Genomic DNA, 19,493 nt, shown 5'->3' with positions numbered 1-19,493 from the left:
AATACCATGACTCGAGTATTGTTTCTCTGACACGCGGGTCGGTTAGGACTGAACGATAACCACGTGGCACAATTCGTAAGGCGTTACGTAGATCCTTGCATATACAGCGCGTGCCTGTTAATGTTTTTTGGGTGACGTTACTGGGCGCGTCGTCCACGACGCTGAATTTGTTTTCTTAAAAAGAATTTATAGAATAAAATTCAATTTGGTTCCTTAGCGTACTTAGAGAGAGAAAAATATAATGGGCCAACCCGATAAATGGAATACTTGTTGTGAAACTTTTTAATGGGCCGGTACGTGGCAAAGCAAACTTCTAAACGGTCACTTCAAGGAAGTTTAAATATTGCTATTAAAGAGGAGCAATAAAAAATTTAAAAAAAAAAAGAGGACAATGAGTTGAGAACTACTAATTAGTTGACACGTGGTACAATTCTCCTGTCTCTTTCTAGAGAGCAAAGGTATGCATTCTCAAAGGAGACTTTTGCAAACAAATTGTGCAAGACACTGGAGAAAAGATTTATGAAGAAAAGCATTTTTTTTCTTAATTTGTAGCTAGTGCAGAGTCACTGCAATTTTTCGTGGAGTATCATATTCTCAAAATACTCAAACTCATCAGGAATAGATTCTAACAACATGAAAGCCAAATCTTTATCTTTAAAAGTCTCACCAAAATTCATCAAATCAACCATTAACCCATTGAAATTCATGATGTGATATTCATATTTGTTTCGGAAATATAAGTAAAGTGAAACAATCTCTTCTTTGTATAAAGCTTGTTTTGATCATTTTTCTTCATAAATGTTTCCTCCAGTACCTTCTATAATATGTTTGTAGAAATTTTCTTTAAGAACGCATATTTCTGCTCTCTAAAATAATATGGGTGAATTGTACCGCATGTAATCGATTATAGTTTTCCACTCATTCTTTTACGTTTCTTATGGTTTCTCCTATTCAGTAGCAATATCTAGACTTTACAATTCGTTGTGCCACATGCCAAAATGGCAAGACCATAAAAAATTTTCACAGTAGATCTTGCGTTTCTCACAGCATTCTTTATTAAAACAAATGAGAAGGAAGTTGTCGACACTAAAAGCATGGAATTTTAGATGTTATCTTTGCTTGACTTTCTATGTAATAGTGAGAAACCGGACATGGAAATCAATTTCTTTTCAATGCAGAATCCAACAACCAAGATTCTTTCCTGACATGGAAAATCAAACCAAGATGCAACCACAGAAAATACTTAGAAACCGCATTTCAATGCCAATGACCGCAGAAGTTGTGATATCTTTTACCAATTATTGTTCACGTGAATAGTATGCATACATGTGAATCTACTTATATACGTGCATAGTAAGTGGACAAATGTGCAAAAAATTACACGAGGTAAATTCCTGAGTAATTGGAATGGTAACAAGTGGCCTCACTCAAAATATAATTAACAAGGCATGTAATTAATAATATAATATATCATTATACTGATATATGGTCTGATTAGTCTTCTCATTTATGTAAAGAGTGAGAAGTCTCACGTTCGAATCATTTTAACTACAGTTGTTTTCACCAATTTAGTGAGTTTATATTATTATTTCGGCTCATGTGGCAAAAATTGAATTTTAAGTAGATACTATCATGAATAGTAATTACTAAAAATATCATATAAAATTAGAGTTAATGAAATCTTGGGTGTGCAAATCATCAACCTAATTAAAAATGCATAAACTGAAATTTTTTAATACCTAAATTAAACTAATGAGTTTTCTCACATAATAAAATAAAATAAATTTTATTTTATTTTATTCGCTTCTATTTTTTATTTTTTGATTTTATTTTATTTTTTCTACTGTTTTCAATTTTAATAAAAACCAAACGGAATATTATATGATGAATGAAATTATACCATTGATTTTGGTTAAAATCGAAGATTTTTTGTTTGAAAACATCTATAAATAATCACTCGTTTTTTATATTATTCTTATTAATTTAAATGATTTCTTTTCAGCTCTAATTAAATTTATTAGTTTAAATTGATCAGGTATGTAATTATCATTTACAAAACCAATGGTAAACCTTATGATATTTTGGACAGAGATGATCTTAACAAATAAGAATTCTCTCAATATTTTTCAATTTGAATCGCATCGTATTCTAGAATAGTGGTATGACTTATGAGCATTAAAAACCAACATCTACTAAAAAATGAAAAAAAATATTTAACGTCTCATTAGTCTAAATAAAATATATTTATTTCTACTTTCACATAAATTAAGAAAATATTATTTAAACATAATATGAGTATTAAATATGGATACATTAAAGAATAATCTATATATATATATATATATATATATATATATATATATATATATATATATATATATATATATATATATATATATATAAATTTTGAAGCAAAAAAATTCTTTAAAAAGCTTACTTAGCACTCTCTTCTTTAAGCATTTATATTTTTCTTTTTTTATAAATTTTCTAAATTTTAATTAATTTCTATTCATTTTTTTCATATTTAATCTAATATATACAACAATATCTAAAATTTTAAATAATTAATACTTTAATTTTTTAATTTTAAAATTAAAACTTTCAAAACTTTTTGAATATTTTTTCTTATTTATATCTATCTACATGTATCTATACCTATCTATATATACTTCAATTCTAATGATTTTCTTTTAGAGTGGTTGTCTTATTTTTTTCTCTTTGGTTCCTTTTTAATTCTTTGAGTTTTGATTATTACTTTATTTATTTATTTATTTATATATATGTATGTCCAATTCAGATATACTATTGCCTTTTTATTCGCGATCGAGGTAATGTTAACTCTTTGATCTTTTTTTTCCCTTTTTTTTTTTCTTTTTCAGAATTTTTAACCTTTTTGTGCAATCTTTTAAGGGTTTTTTTTTTTTTTTTTTTTGTGCATCCCATGACTTTTCTCCTCTTTAATCTTATTTTTTTTAATAATATTTTATTTGTTATGTTACCAATTGTATGTGTCTAATGTGTGTAAGTACAAGTATGAGAAATATTATGTTGATGGAGATGAAAATAAAAGAAAAACTAATTATAAATGCATTTTTTAAATTTATTTTTTTTTAGCAAATTATATAAACCTGTAAATTGTAAATTTAATTTTTGATTGGATGGTTTAATTTTTTTGTGTTCGTTTATTTATAATAATTATCTATGTTTACATCTTATATATTTTTATTATTGTCTTTATAGATGGAATTTTTTTTTGTATGTCTTAAAAATTTATAATTTTTCAAAAAATTTTAACTAATACTTATTGTGTAGGACTTTTGTACTGTATGCATATACTTTTTTTTATTTGCTTTTTTTTCATTTCTATGAAGTTGTAGGAATTTTTTATAAATATTTATTTTTTATGAACAATAAAAAATAATCTCTAATGCAATATACAATAATAAAATAACAAGACAGCCTACGTTAGCTTCCTCCTAGTTAAAAAATTAATTGTAGTCCCAAGAAGAAGTGGTCAATATTTGAAATAAATAATCTTTATAAGACAAACCGATCATTTCTTTCACTTTCAAATTGAACCGGTTGTGTTGTGAAATAGTTAATTAAATCATATATCTTACATTTTAAGATTATATTTAACAATAACTTTTTAAGTAGCTTTTTAATATTTAATTAATAAAACGTTAAGCGTTATTTTTATAGTACTCAATAACATAACATTTGAATTAGTTTTTAGAGATTAAAATGATATTTTATAAAAGATTAATTCTTATAATATTTAGCTTTTAAGATTTTATAAAAAGCTATTCAAATAATTAAACGCTACTAAAAATAACTAACAGCTAATTTTGTTCGACAAATCCTAAGTAAAATTGGAAAACAAGGACAACTAATATAAACTTGTGATTTTAATTAAAAAATTTTATAAAAATTAAAATGAGTTTTAAATTCAATTAACAATGTCACTCTCTAAGCATTTCCTTTATATGGTAAAACGTCGAGAGGGAGGCAAAATTACAGTGCATAACAGTAATATTCTGTATTAATAAAGAAATTATTGTCTGCCGACAGATTTTTACGCTTTAATAACTATCCGTTGGATTAGAATACTAATAGCAAAACTGTTGACTGCTAAATATGTTTATAATTTAATATTTTCTTTTCTTTTTTTCATGTAAAATTTAAGAGAAAGCACCCACCACCATTTTAGCTATAGCATAATGCTTTGTCTATCCCTTACCACCATGCCAAAGACCTGTATATAAGTCTTCAATATGGTTGTTGCATCAATATTAACCTTGATACAGTCATCTTCTGGACTCCATTAAATAGTTTCTTCTCCAGCGTTTTCAGCAGGCAATGCATCATTCACCTGTGCTAATTTCCAAGCGTGGAGATCAGATCCTGCCCTCTGAGACTGCAGAATTACATTTTTGGCTTTTTATAATTTTATAAAAGAATATTATATTGCATATCTTCATCCTCTTTCAAAATCACTGAATCCTTTTGTTGACTTAGAGAACTATGGTAAGATTGCATCCTTACTCCCTAAATTAATCTAAGATTGTTTCATTAACTCTTTAATCACAATCAAAAGGACAAAAACAATATTGGATATTGTCGTTGCCGTTACTAGCTTTCAAATTCAAATTATGAAAGTACAAAGGAAGAAAGAAGAAAAAGAAAAGCCAACAGAAGTAAATCAATACCCACCATGATCATCAAAACGAGAGAAGAAAACCACCAACTACCGTCGCCGCCGAGAGAACTCTTGCAAGAGCTCCAACAATTAAAGGTCAATGAGCTTCTCCTCCACGGATAATAGCAAGAGTCTGTACAGCCAAATATTCCATTCATTAACGCTGGAATATCATCCAAACCCAGATATCTTTTTTAAGCTTCAAAAATCCCTCTGTTTAATTCTCTACAACCGAGTTGAGCCATAGTTAAGGCTTAAAGATTTCACCAAGCACTCAAAGATTGTGATAGTAGTAAAAGTGAAAATAACAAAACCTAAATAGAATAGAAGAGAGAATAGAAACGAAGTATGCAAATATAAAATTTGATGGATAATTAATTTTAAAAAATAATTTAATTGATCAAGCAAACCCATTGCTGCAGAAATTACATATTCTGTATAGTAGCAAAAGCCCGAAAGGGACTGCAATTTTTTTTTCCGCTTAAACTGCTGAAGCCTGAGACAGATAAACAAACAATTTCACAATTGCTCTCACAGCAATTTCACACAGAAATACTGATGAGTCATAACTAAAACTAAAACTTACAGAACTTCTAACAGTGAAATTGGGCTATCAACATCAATTAACTAAGCAAATGAAGTAGAGATAACCACATAAGCTTCACAAAAGAAGAAACATACCAACATTTCAATATTAATAATTGTCTGAATCCTGGTTATCAAGAAACGACTCAGCCTAAAAGCTCAAGCTTGTAGGGTGGCCCATAAATGGATTATATTTCTAATGATGGTGCTAGACATGCACCAACACTAATCCTTGGCCAGTGATTTTGATAAAGCACGTTGCACAACCATACATAGCTAAAATTGCGAGGAAAAGCTGAACGCATTGTATTTGTCATTTGTTCATGGAGAAATAGTTACTCACAATGAGAAGATTCCATGCAGCAGGTATTCCATGCTCTAAATCATGGTGATAACAATCATCTTCTTAGTTCTTACTTCTTACCCAGCAAAAGCCACAAAGGATTGGTTGACCTGGCTTGGCTAAGTGAAAAACACACAAAAAATATTTTCTATGCACTTTTCATGCCCCTGTCAATCAGATTATGAAATTTCTTGGTATTTGCACAACATAATTTACAGATAATAGTTCTCCTAAAGCTTTTCGCAAAAAATATACAAGAAAAAATTCAAGTTAGAATACTTCAAGATTTGGGATTAAATCATAAGGCACTTGATAACTTCAAAGGACAAACTCTGTAATCACTTCATGGCAATACAAAATAGTTTCTGTATTACTATCATCCAATTAATTTTAGTATGAGCAAATACCAGTTGAATGGAATTCATGTTCCCTTCCGTTGTCATACTTTTAAAGGAAACAGAGAACGGTCTGAAAATTTAAATTGAGTCAAAATATGAATGTTCATATGATGATATGTAACCTTATCAAAATACTGCCTTCGGTAAGCTTCTCTTTTTCCTAAGAAAAAAATATTATTTCCAAGATTCTAGCAGACAGCCAAAAGTTAGAAAAATGTTTCTAACGAAAAACGTGGAATATTGGCAAGATAATGGCATGTAAATAAACCACAAATTATGGTTTTCAAAGAAAACATAAGCTTCTCATAAGGAGATGCTGAAGGATGAAAAGGTAATTACCAGAAAAGACAGGAAAAGAAATGTGAGTATGATGCACTCTCATGGATCAAATAGCTTACCTGATAAGTGATAAAGAAACAAAAAATATCACCTCTAATAAGTAAGAAGAGAACAGTCAACTTTGCAACCATATATAGAAAGCATAAATGAATGAGACTTTTCTTTCCTGTCTTCTGTTTTATATCAAACTAGGAATAGTCTTACCTTTCTGCAGAGTGCATTCTGCCATAGAGCTCTCAGTAAAGACTTGCCTTTCAGAAACACAACCCTTCGTGAGAATTAGTGGACCATTCTGGAGTATACACCTTGCACTTGCAGAGAAAGCATAGCAAAAAGGAATACTCCAGATAACAATGTCCTAAAAACTGTCAACTTCTTATACCAAGCTTATACCACATCAGACTCTTAATGCTTTGATACAACAAAGGTGAGGAAATCAAGAATTCAAGAAGGTTAAATATCAGGAAATTTTTCATATTTATGATTTAGCAACCATAGTACTGAAATGACTATGAGATATATCTGTTGCATTTGATATCGAACTATGAAAAAGAATTTGCAATTTCTGTAAAATATTTGTACCTAACAATATCATCTGTGCCTTGATGACAAGAAGATAGACATTGAAGGGGAAAAATAACAAAGAAGAAGAAATTCTTGATTGGCTAAAATCAAATTTGATTTTTGCATTTATGAACCATTTCAAACATGGCAGAAAAATTAATTATAAGGACACAAGCATACAGCCTTTTTTTTTTTTTTTTTTGGGGGGGGGGGGGTGTGGGAGGACAGGGAAATTAAAGAAGAATGAGAGATATCTAGTTAGAATACAAAGTTCTACATCAGAGCTTCTCAGTTAATCTGATCATAAAATTATTGACTGCACCTTTGTCTAAAACAATCCATGAAGATTCAAACAACTCATGGAAGAACTCTGCTCCAATCTCCTCCGCTGCATTTCTAAATGCAACTCCAAATGCATTTCCTTGAACTGCACCAAGTCGTGGCTTTCCACAAACCCCAACAATCAACATCTTGTTTGGTTCTTGTGATAAGCATGCACAAACCAAGGGCTTTGCTCTAGCTCCTTTCTCTCTCAAGGCATCCATAATAAAGTAACAGAATTTAGTCAAAGCCTGTGGGTATCCCAACAGCTTTGTGTCCACTGAATCCTCAAGCTTTACCCATCGAAACTTCCTTCCACTTCTGACAGAACCACTTTTTGTAATTGCTGTACTTCCTTGTCTAAGAATTGCCCGTTGTACCTTGATTGCTTGTTGCATTCCAATTTTCAACTTATCAAGATTGTTTAAGGACAATGCATCATATGCCACTCCAAATTGCTTAGAAGCACAAGAGCCATCAGAGTTCACAAATGACTCTAGCAAGGCAGTAACTCCATAGACCACATCTGCTGCAGAAACCCTGGAGCTATATCCATGTAACCTCAAGAAACTCCTGTAGTAAAAATCAGTGAGCCCATATTCAGGTAAAAACCGTTCAAATTCATCTTTCATTTTTCGTTTAACTTCAAGATTCATGTACTGAAACTTCTGTTGGCAATCCACAAGTGCAAATCCCATTCTTGCAAGGAGAAGCTTAAGCTTCTTCATTCCATTGTCACTCCAGGTTTTCAATTTTGGGGCAATATATGAAGAACACAGCATTGAATCAAACAAATTCCACTCCCTTAACAACATAAGCCTTGGTTCATCTTCATATTGAATCCTTGATGTTTCAGGGGCTCGAATTTTTGTTCCATCTTTAAGAGTCACCACAGAAACAGCCTCCAGATTCCCTGAACTGTTGATATGTTGCTCAAGCTCCATAACCCCAGCTTGGTACCTCTCATCTGTTAATCTCTCATGAACAAACTGATCAGTTAGGGAAACACAAGCTAGCCAAAGCAATTCATTTGTGTTTTTCCTCAAGGAATGTGATAAATCGTACATCAAACATCCTGACGGCTTTCCATGGAAAGTACCCATATGATAATATTCCCTCTTCAGTTTCCTGAAAAGTTGAACCGGGTCGTTATCTTTAGAAACCCTCCGTCGCTTCCTTGACCCACCATTTTCTTCCTCTTCTCCATCACTTTCACTGTCCTCTCCTTCACTATCTGAACTCTCCCCACGGTCATCATCACTATTCAACTCGCTTGCATTTGCCAAAGCCGAAACATCAAAATCATAAGCTAAATCAGCTTGATGTTCATCATCATGAGTATAAAGCACAATTACACTATCATTGTGCTCGCTGAGGTTATGCAAATGAATTGGGCGGTGACTATCAATTACAAAAACACGTGCTCGAGGGCCAAGATTGAGTAACCGTCGCAGATCACGCTGGCAACCCCAATTTATTAAGAGTATCGAAACGGGTTCACTTGAAGATGAGCTAAGATCAGAACCTGCATATTTATTAATTTCTTGGAAAGAAGAGACAGGATAGCAAGAGTAACGGACAGAATCAGATTCAAGGATGTGGAAAATGACTTTAAGAGCACATAATGAATCAACGTCAGAAGTTGAGGGAAAAATAAGTAGAGGAGACAGCGATGAACCAGAGATTGATTCTTTAAGGCGAGTGTAAAAAGATTCAACTCTTTGCTCTCTCACCATAATAATATCCAGAAGAAAGAGGCAACAATCGGGTATTATCTCAAAATGCTCAAATTTGAAAAGAAAGAGCAGAGATCAACAATGGAAGCTCAAATTTTACTCATTTTGCTTGCATAATTGCTCAACTGAGTAAACAGAATTAGGGGAAAATTAGAAAAGGGGAATTCCGGAGAATGAATTGAATTGGGTCATTATTTGATAATGTTCAAAATGTTAATCATACAATTTCTTCAAAAATTACGAAAGAAATAAGATTAACAAAAATTAAACAGGAAAGGTTTCTATAGCAGCTCAATTCAGTCCCAGTAGAAACTCGCATAAACAAACGATAAACAAAATTTTAGAGAACGAGAGAGAGATTGCTAGGAAGAGCTAATGATGAAGTACCTGAGATTTGTTGAGAAAAAGAAATCTTCTGTTCTATTCAACTCTCACATCCCAGAAGCCCAGATCTCAAAGAGAGAGAAATAGAGTCCTTTTTTTCTAAGTTTGCAGGAATAAAAGATTTAAGTTTTGAATTCATAGTTTTTCTGTGAAATTTAAAATTTTCAATTGACCGCTAACTTTTCGCGCTAGCTTGTATTTGTACTGTGACGGCCAGACCTAGGGTTAGGATCACGTGTGATCGACCTCAGCGTAATAGCTTCTTTTCCATTAGCGTCGCACGTGAGGGGGAATTAATATTTAGTCCATATAATTTCATAAAATTGACTATTTAATCTCTATCTTTTGACAATGGATTATTTCATCCTTGTAGTTGTAATTTTTAGACCAATGTCAATCCATAAAAAAACTTACTCCCTTCGTCCCAAAAAAAGCAGTCAATTTTTGATTTTTACACAGATTAAGAAAATATCAATTATTATGATTAAAAGACAATTTTATTCTATAACTTTTTCATCTTAAATAATTCACGAATAATTATTATATTAGAATAATAACTAAGAATTTAATGAAGGTTATTGAAAATAAAATAAATTTAATAATATGATATAATAAACAATTTAAGGATTAACAATAATATAAAAAATAAAAGTAGACTATATTTTGTAACAAAAAAAACTGGAAGAAATACTAACTTTTTCTATCAAAACCCTCGTGTAAAGATACACGCACTCATATCTAATATATAATGTGCAATTATTTTTCCCCTCTCTCATATGAAAATTATAAAAATTAATCTCAATCAAAACCTATAAATAAACTATACTCCAAACAAAAAAATTACATTATAATTAAATAAAATCCATAAAAAAATCCGATTTATAAATAAATGTAAGTTTGTGTTTCCAACAGGTATTGAACGAAAAAATAAAAATTTTTGAAGAAAAAACTTACCACTCCAACGAAAGCAAACCACAAAGATTAAATTATATATATTTTCAAAAGATAAGAATTCAATAATTAATTTCAACAGAAACTATTAAAGTACTTGGATACGATGATACAAATAGGATCTCGTCTCTCGTACAATTACAACTCACAGCATTCAATTTTTTTTTTTTTTAAATTACTCTCTTAGCTGATTTCAAAATTTTCATCCTAAGGTTTCAAAAAAAAAAAAAAAGAAAAGATTATTATTATTATTATTATTACTTTTAGTATAGAATATACAATTATATAATAGAAAAACAAATTTTTGATGGAAAGACAAATTTGTTCAAAGATTGTCAAAGTCCAAACCTAAATAGTGTATTTTGAAGAATACAAAGACTCGGTAGTTAATTTCACCAAGCTAAGGATTAAATGATAAAATAATTTTTAAAGTTGGAGAAATTAGATTGGAATCTAAAATTATTATTAAACTAATCAAACCACCGCGCTTTTACACGAGATGTACAATTTTATTATTTTTGAAGAATTTTAAATAACATTATAGTAATCATATATTATTATGAGTGCAATATTTAAGAATATGGGCTAAACCTATAAAAATATTCTCAAATTTATGATTTGTTGTAAAATCACTCACATCTATACTCCAGCACCTCATTTCGAAATTTATATATATTAGCACCATATTTTTAAATGAAAACTAAAGTTTAAAATAAAATAATATAAACATAGGACCCACAAGCATATCCTTGGGTTAACTTAACCTAAGGCTTGTAAAACACATCGTTTTATGGCTCTTTTGTGCTTTTTCTCTCTCTTTCGTTCTCTCTTACGCTGGGGTGTTGAAGCAGAGGAAAACAACATCATTGAGGAAGCAATAGACTCCAATTCATTTAAAATTAACTCGTGCCAACTCACCATCAACATCAATCCCAGATCTCGCATCAGAAAATTTTGAATGGAACCCGAATTTCAATCCGGATACTCCACCATCGAAACCATAATTGGATCCTGCAAAACCTTCACTCCACCATCAAATATCATCTTTGATTTCTTAGACAAAGATGATTTGAAGGTCTTCTTGCTAAATAATTGCTGCTTAAAACCCCTAAAGCTACTGCATCTACACAGTGGTTTCTTTTGCTTATCATCTTTGTTTTCATCCTTTACAAGCATTATATTTGTTTGCTTATTATTTTCCGTTTCATTCTGTACTTGCAGTATATATTTTCTTCTTCTTTTATATATTTATATAGATATAGATAGATGGTAGATTTACTTATTACCAGGTTATACGTGGTGTACAAAATGTAACGGATTATTGAGTTACTTATTCTTCTTCTTCTATCAGTATTACAACCAATAAATATAACAATACCTAGCAGAGAGCCATTAGGCTGCTGGCCAATGATCCAAATGGCATACATATTTATAAATATACACTACGTATTGGAACTGATGACATTCAACATTATGCAGGATTATACACAGAAAGATCCTAGAGAGAGAGAGAGAGAGAGAGAGAGATGAAAAGTATAATTTGCAGATTTTACAACTTCTATCACTCCAATTCTTCTTTCATGATATGCAGATCATAGTGACTTCAACTAAACAAGAAGCATACAATTTGCACATATCAAGTACCAAAGCAGCAAATTTGCAATCATAAGCTCCAATTGGGATTATGTTAGATGTTGCTTTTGAAAACTGCATTTTGACGCTGTTTTTGTTTTGTTACACTGTGACTTTCTTCTCAAAAATTTATTTTGATTGCTTTTGGTAAACTATATAGGGGAAAAGGCTAAATGATGTAGCTTATGATTGCTCATAAAATGGTTGCTCATTGGAAGCAATGACAAATATTAACAACAGAAGAAACACCAACATGCCTGTGACAATGCAACATGTGAAAGTGCCTGTGAAAATAATGTTCTCATGGACGCATGTCTCGGAATAAACAGGAGCAATACAAGCAATGCAAACAGGAAAATATAATGTGTAGATTAGAATAAAAGAATTTGTATCTGGTTCTTTCCAGCCGAATATAATCGTGGAAATCAAATAGCATACTGCAGTTAAGCAATCTAGAAACCAAAAATAATAACAACAAAGACAAGACTACATTTCCAACAAGATGCTGTTTCATAAAGGACACACTTATAAAGAGAGAATGTACTCAATGAAGTTACTCTGCATGAAGAGAACCTTCAAAGTATTTACAAGTTCCACACACCTCAGAATTCTTTTTCCACAAATGTATTCAGACATCATTTTCTGCCCCATGGAAAGCAGCAACTCTGAAAAAATCAAAAAACAAAAAATTAGGACAAGAAATAGAATTTAACAAGTATATGAAACCAGACGCTCGGTGATGGACAGAGCATGATATCATACCTTCGAGCTATTGCTGGGGGTTGGTTTACGAGCGTAGCCCATGGATGACTCGGTAGGCATGCCAGGTACTTTACCTGCCCCAACTTGCCTTTCCTCCCTCACTTTGTTGAAAATGTGAGTATAGCCATCAGCTGATGCAGGGTTATTCTCATCCCACTCACCAAATTTTGGAACAGCAGCACCTTTATCAGGCTGCCACACCAGAAATCACAGACAGGAGCAAACTTCAGCAAGATCAAGTTACCAAAAGAAGGGATAGGATGCGAATTTTTCTCAGAAGGAAAGTGTCAAGTTTTGAACAAAGTAAGCTTTTTCTTTTTTTTTTTTTTTAAAACAAAAAAACAAAGACTTAGCACACAAGCAACTTCTGAAGGAGAAGACCTTTATTCAAAAAAAAATGAGAAGAAAAGAAGTCACTTATCACTTCTGAAGGAGAAGACCTTTATTCAAATAAAAATGGGAAGAAAAGAAGTCACTTATCTACTACCAGATCAACATGCAGTCAATTGAATACTAAATAAAAATTCTGGAGAAGAGAGAGAATTACACTATCATCGGGTTTTGGTTTCAGTCGGGATCTTCCAGGAGTTCCATGGCTACTATCATATCTTCCAGGAGTACCGTGGCTACTATCATATGATGAACCTTTTCCTTCCCATGCAGGAGATGGAAAACCACTACCTCTTCCTGAGATCTTGGCCTTTTGATGAAGTGGGGACTGCTCCATGCTGTTCTCAGATCCAATACTTTGCGAACTCCTTCCAGTTCGTTTGTTGGTTTCACCATAGCTTACTCCACGGCCTCCATAACGCTGGGGTACTGGCTCATTGCTACCTCTACGGTTCAGATTGTCATGTCGTGCTGGAGAGTCAGTAAAGCGTCTGAGGTCACCATCTTCTCTGCTCCTTTGACGCTCATGTGCTCGTCTTACAGCTCCCTGCCCTGTAGGATCCTCTGCTACAACTCCACCTCCAGAAGGAGGTTCATGAGTAGGAGCTCCATAATCAGAGCCTAAATCAGGATTTTCTTGGGGGTCATTTGGATTTATCATCTTCCCACCACCTCGGCCCTTTCGAGCTTTTTCAAAGTAAGCCGTATAAGGAACATTCTCTTCACTTTCCCAATTGCCAAACTTTGGCACATGTGTGCGTTGCTGCCACAATATTAAGAGATAATTATCTTCCACAATACCATCCATAAGAACAACTAAGTTTTCATCAATGAAAATTTCAAAGTTCATTCATAAAGTGAAAAGATAGCGTCACTCGTCATGGGGTTTCCTTTATATGCAGGGCTGCAGATATAGACTGAATCAAGATGTAGTATAAACCAGGAAAGGTGGCAAGATCCAAATGTTCAATTTCACTTCAAATATGCAAAAATGAAAGAGGAAAAGGAAAATTGCACCACAAAAACCATATATGTCATCTCTAGAATGAGACAGACCATATTGCATCGACATGTTATAGATTCATCCCTTATTTAGTGGCTTAAAATTAGATCAACATTCATCTGCATGTATTACACATAAAGGGAAAAACTTACCTAGACCACCATGTCCCCACCTATGGACCAAACCAATGAAATTCAGTATTCTTATAGAAATGAGGTATTTCTGACCATACACTTGAAAAAAAAAAAAAAAAAAAAAAAAAAAAAAAAAAAAAAAAAAAGATAAAGTTGGAACACTTTTTAGAAAATTCTGAATTTCATTGGTTTGGTCCATAGGTGGAGATATGGATCTGGTCTAGGCAAGTTTTTTCCACACATAAAACAACTCAAACTAAAACTGAGGCAGGAGTAACTTATTTGCTATTGAACAAGGTTGCAAACCAGGTGGAAAGTAACAAGGAAATGCATGATTTAACATGTAATACACTTTCAAGCATCTTATGCTTGTGCATGTAAAATGCATATATAGATGTGAAACCAACAAGTTTTATATCAATATTCTCTGTTAAAAGAAGTCTTCTTTACTCTTGTTGAATAGTTTACCAGAAACTATCAGAGGGAAAAAAATAATAATAAATTGGGCTCCAATATGGAGACTGTGATGGATATATCCTATCCTAGGCACCTGAAAATTTCTGAACTGCAAGTCAAATCATTACCTGTGTGATATCAGAAAGAGTTAAAGTAATAACAGATTAAGATGAGAAAGTTATAACACTTCAACTGTAAAACCTTATTGTAACTTCACTGGTGCAAACTTAGGGTTTCCACCTTTAAATATTTCTAATAACTAGAATCGCAATCATACAACCAGTGTGAGGAAATCCATGAAACATAGGAAAGCTTGAAAAATGAGTCAGAGAACTAGCCTACAGCAGTTTGAGAATGCTCGTGCACTGTAAAATGTGGTAAGTCCAATCACTTTCTAAGAGATGACTGGTCTGTCCATATCATCCATGCTTCACATTAGAGAAATCAGGCATAGTATAAAGATGCATCAATAAGGTTAAATGGATAAACTTTAACTTGTGAATTGAAGCTCAAAACATATTGCTTCACTAGAAAATATAGTTTTGCTTTCAAGCAAACCAGTTCAATCTTTTCATTTGACCCCTTCTACAATTGTTCTTTTGGGTTCCTGCAACTTGCTTGATGCTGCTTTCAATCATTGCTAAACACTTAGCAACATGACCTACTATCTATGGTAGGAATATTGATCAAATAGTGTTCTCTGATTGATTGAGGGAAGCACAACGAAATCACACTCAAAATTAACGGAAAGAAAATACGTTACTAATTCCATACTTTGGATGTCAAACCAGCAACCCTGGAACTTACTCTCATTGCTTAATCTTGTCAATTCCACGCCTTCATGATTCCTCACCTTGAAGTGGTTCAACAAATTTAAATAACTTCTTATGATCACCAGCTGTGTTTCTTACATTTAAAGCACTTAACAAAATATAACTATCTTTAATGCATGGGCCTGAAAATTCATCTTTCTTTAGAAATTACCACCTAAGAAGAGAACCAAATGCTATCTTGTTTAACACTTGGAAGAAAGCTTTTCTGGAGAGTGTTCCAAAGGATAACTAAGGTGAGAAACAAGATTATAACAAGTTGTTCTGTGAATATCTATAGACTATACCAGTTAATCCTAGTAAGGCCTATATAACATCATACTAGATGGAAAGATTTGGAAAAGGCAAAACCAAGTATATAAGAGAGCATTTGTAAAATCTGCCTGGATAAAACACCAGCATCCAGAACATAAAATTTTGTGGGAAAACGGTCAACGTACAACAAATAGAAAAGAGAGCATGCCACCCTTATATGCCTTTGTGGATTCAGTATTTTAGTTGACGTGGGATTCTTAAAACTTATTTACCAGGACATAATAGAGAGAGCATGTTTGCCAATATATATTATGTATTGATACTTAGTGAAGCCTAAAGAGTGATTTCAATTGTCTACACTCTACGCTTCCCTAATTCATATTCAGAAATAAGCGAGGGAACAATAAAGAAGCAACTGTTACCTAAAATCCCTAAACAACTAATCAAAGCAACGTTTCTTTTACCAACAGAGAATGGTAGTAAACCTAGTCTTCATGGCCCTTGGCTCCAATTGTGAATACAGAAAATTAAAGGAGCAAAAGGAGCATATTCATCATGTTAAAAGAAAGATGTATCAAAACAACATGCCATTTGATCTTGACAAATGAACATGAGAAAACAATCCAGACCTACATTAGACCATATTATACAAGGAACACAAACATGCTTGCTCCTCAATCCCCTGAGATAATACAATCTATATTCTATAAAGAATTCATGTCTTTAGAGCCAAAAGGAAGATATAAAATAAAAGACTTTTTGATGATCAATTTTCACAGTTCTAGCAGGTAAATCCAAAAGGTTTAGTCTGAAATTGAAAAATGAACATAAGTTAAGCCATGCCCTTTGCAACTAAAAACTTACATTTGACAATCCCAACATCAGAACAAAAACACTTTTAACCCTTCGACAACATAACATGTGGTCGACAGCTAACAAAAACAAAAGGCAAATTTAGTTTTCTGGCATAAAATTTCAATGACATTCTCCTGTGAAATCAGCAGTCAAGACATAATGGTGAAAAGCTAGATACATATTTTCAAGTAGCGTTAATACATGTCAACAATATTCAACTTCAATTTCAAAATTGGGCAAGTCAGCTATCACATTGATGAATTTGATGAGCAAAATCCTATATCCCATACTGCATAAAGGTCAAGGAGAAAAATAAAACAAAATGAAGTATTAGTGCATCTTATCATTAGGATGATTATAAAGTAAGCATTTGAAGAGATGTCGAGTATCTTGACAAATTTATTGTGATTTGGTTATACTTCATCTAACGTTTCTTAATGATGTTGAAATCCACCTAATTTTTATAAATATCTATTCTAGATTATTTGCACATCACATGATTCCTTCACATGGTAATACATCAACTGACAAAAACAATTTACCAAATAGCTTTGTCTTCCGCAACAATAAAAGGATTCATCAAAAGTTCATACAAACTGTACAGTTGAAATTCAATTCTAATTTCAGGCCGTACAATTCATATCGACAAACAAATTAGTCAAAACCCATATTGTAGAAAATAAAATTCAACTCCACAACAATTGTGACTAATAAAGATAACTCAACATTGGTAATGCAAAATTAGCAGTACGTGGCAAGATCAAAGATTCTGCATTTAGACCTTAATAGTCAGAATAACGACATATTTTCTTTTCTCTTTCTAAGCAAACAAACAGCAATATGCAATTGAGCCAAACCAAAGAAACATCAAAATTAAAGGGGAAAAGGGACAAAACTTACTGCCATTTCTCTCCGCACCAAGCTTGAAGCTTGAAACTTGAAAGGAAACCCAGAAAACGAAACAACAATCTTTGAACAAAGTTCAGACTTTTCTAACAAACAAGCTCCAACCTCCACAAAATAACCCTTCAACGACCCAGCAAAAAAAAGAGCGAGAGAATTTTAAGTTTTATCCACACGGAGAGAGAAAGAAAGAAAGAATTTAGAGAGAGAAAGAGAGAGTCTGTCCAGCAAGACTTTTAGACAGAGAAAGAGCGTGTTTATAGAAAGAGGTTTATCAACCATTGACGGGAGCCACCGGTAATGTTTGACCTTTCTCTCTTCTTCTCATTCTCTCTGTAAAAAAAATAAAAGAAAAAGAAAAGGTCTCCAATTTTTTCCCAGTTTTAAGTGTTGCTGTCACCGAGTCACCGCTTTATTTCTGTATATACTACATACACGATATTATGTCTTCTTTGTCATGTTTCGTGTTCCTGTTGTCAGGGAAGCTTCTATTGCTTCCACGCCAGATTGGTACTAACAGAGCAACCCAAATTGGAGTGGAATAGGCGGAATTATATTCTGGAAATAGTAATTTTTGTTGAATATTTAATTTAATTGCTCGTTTCTGGTAGTTGTCTGTTAGGTGTTAGAGTTAAGTAACGGCGTGACTGTTAATGGCGGCTGACAACCTTAGGCATAAAGCTGCATTAGTCTTTGTCAGTGGTGAATAGTGTTGTCTTTGTGACTTTGTCTGCTTCTGTTGAAACATTTCGGGTGACCTTTCATTTTCTTTTCCTAATTCTCTGTTCAATTTATAAAGAAACTAGCAAGGGAAAATTATTATTTAATCATTTTTATTTCAGAGTAAATAATAACTATTATTGATGGCTGGTATTATGTGCGCCCTCACCGGTTAACGGATGAACGACGGTTGGTAATTGATGAATCAACTGAAACAAAGGTAATCTTAGTTTGATTTATATACATTTTAAGAAAAAACAATTGACATGATTTCGATATAATTATTAATTCCTAATAGATTTTTGTAAAATGTTCAAATTATTATTATCATTATTATTATCTTTGAAAAGAAAACGGTGCGAATCTTATCAAAATTCAATATGAAGCGATTATCTCGAGGGCCAATCTTTGTCGAGCCCGAAGCTTTTATAATCTACAATTCTATATCATTCAAATGTGTTAAAGATTATATATTTTCATGAACATTTTTCATACCTTTATTGAACTTTCTTAATTATATAATATAACAAAATTAACTCTAGCATTATTTTTTTTTTTTCAATCTAATGGATAATTACTTACTTAATATGATTAATTAACTATTTAGCTGATTAATTTAAATTGAAATCATGTGTTCTTACTAAATTCCTTCCTTCATAGTTGAACCACCTTCCAAGAATCTTAAGTATGATTTTGTTTTATCCAAATTTAGAATCTTATAAGTCTGTTTAATCATAATAGTAAGGAACTACAGATTCTAATATATTTATCGTCTTTTACGGTATTTTAATTTTACCCTCACTTACTTTTTTTTAATTAATAATTTTATATATAAATATACACTCACATTACAGATTTATCTTCTTATTTTTTTTATATACTTTATTCAACATATTATAGGTTTATTATTATACGAGTTTCCCATTTAACTTGATAATTTATAATTTCTTGTTATTTTTTTCCTGTTATGTTTTATTTAAAACGAGAATGATATAATCTAATTACATTTATTAACTTGATTCCAAACAAATTGTGATGCTGTTCATATATTATTTAGTGACTTATAATTTCTTTTCTAATTTCCAACCCATATCATTTTGTCCATTATATATATATATATATATATATATAAACTACTCACCAATGAATAAACCAATCAAAAATAGTATAGTATCTTATATCAATAGAATAATTCGACTTGTCCATGGGCCTGGCTTGGCTTGAAAAATGTCT

At 31.9% G+C, this 19,493-nt stretch overlaps 2 protein-coding genes across 2 annotated transcripts; both read right to left on the bottom strand.

Annotated features, from left to right (window-relative positions):
- Positions 1 to 7,001: 7,001 nt before the first annotated feature.
- On the bottom strand, positions 7,002 to 9,517 carry CDC45 (cell division cycle 45). Its single transcript, XM_012229683.4, has one exon. It carries the CDS (start codon positions 8,983 to 8,985, stop codon positions 7,207 to 7,209), a length of 1,779 nt encoding a protein of 592 aa, XP_012085073.1. The 5' UTR covers positions 8,986 to 9,517; the 3' UTR covers positions 7,002 to 7,206.
- Positions 9,518 to 12,296: 2,779 nt separating this feature from the next.
- On the bottom strand, positions 12,297 to 17,911 carry LOC149497357 (RPM1-interacting protein 4 (RIN4) family protein). Its single transcript, XM_089719393.1, has 4 exons — positions 17,538 to 17,911; positions 13,262 to 13,867; positions 12,715 to 12,906; positions 12,297 to 12,617 (listed from the first exon to the last, which is right to left on the bottom strand). The coding sequence occupies exons 1-4, from the start codon at positions 17,541 to 17,543 to the stop codon at positions 12,588 to 12,590; spliced, it is 834 nt and encodes a 277-aa protein (XP_089575519.1). The 5' UTR covers positions 17,544 to 17,911; the 3' UTR covers positions 12,297 to 12,587.
- Between the last annotated feature and the right edge of the window lie 1,582 nt (positions 17,912 to 19,493).

The sequence above is a fragment of the Jatropha curcas genome, chromosome 3, assembly GCF_041381405.1.
Source record: "Jatropha curcas cultivar XTBG-Jc1 chromosome 3, XTBG_Jcur_1.0, whole genome shotgun sequence".
NCBI classification, from domain to species: domain Eukaryota; kingdom Viridiplantae; phylum Streptophyta; class Magnoliopsida; order Malpighiales; family Euphorbiaceae; genus Jatropha; species Jatropha curcas.
The sequence above is the reverse complement of the archived record's forward strand: the minus strand, read 5'-3'. Positions and strand labels throughout refer to the sequence as shown.

Coding starts and splice junctions, on each gene's coding strand:
- LOC149497357 (XM_089719393.1), bottom strand. Junction 12,907..13,261: donor AACCAAAACCCGATGATAGT/GTAATTCTCTCT, acceptor CTGGTGTGGCAG/CCTGATAAAGGTGCTGCTGT. Junction 12,618..12,714: donor CCCCCAGCAATAGCTCGAAG/GTATGATATCAT, acceptor TGATTTTTTCAG/AGTTGCTGCTTTCCATGGGG.
- CDC45 (XM_012229683.4), bottom strand. CDS start 8,985: ATGGTGAGAGAGCAAAGAGTTGAATCTTTTTACACTCGCCTTAAAGAA.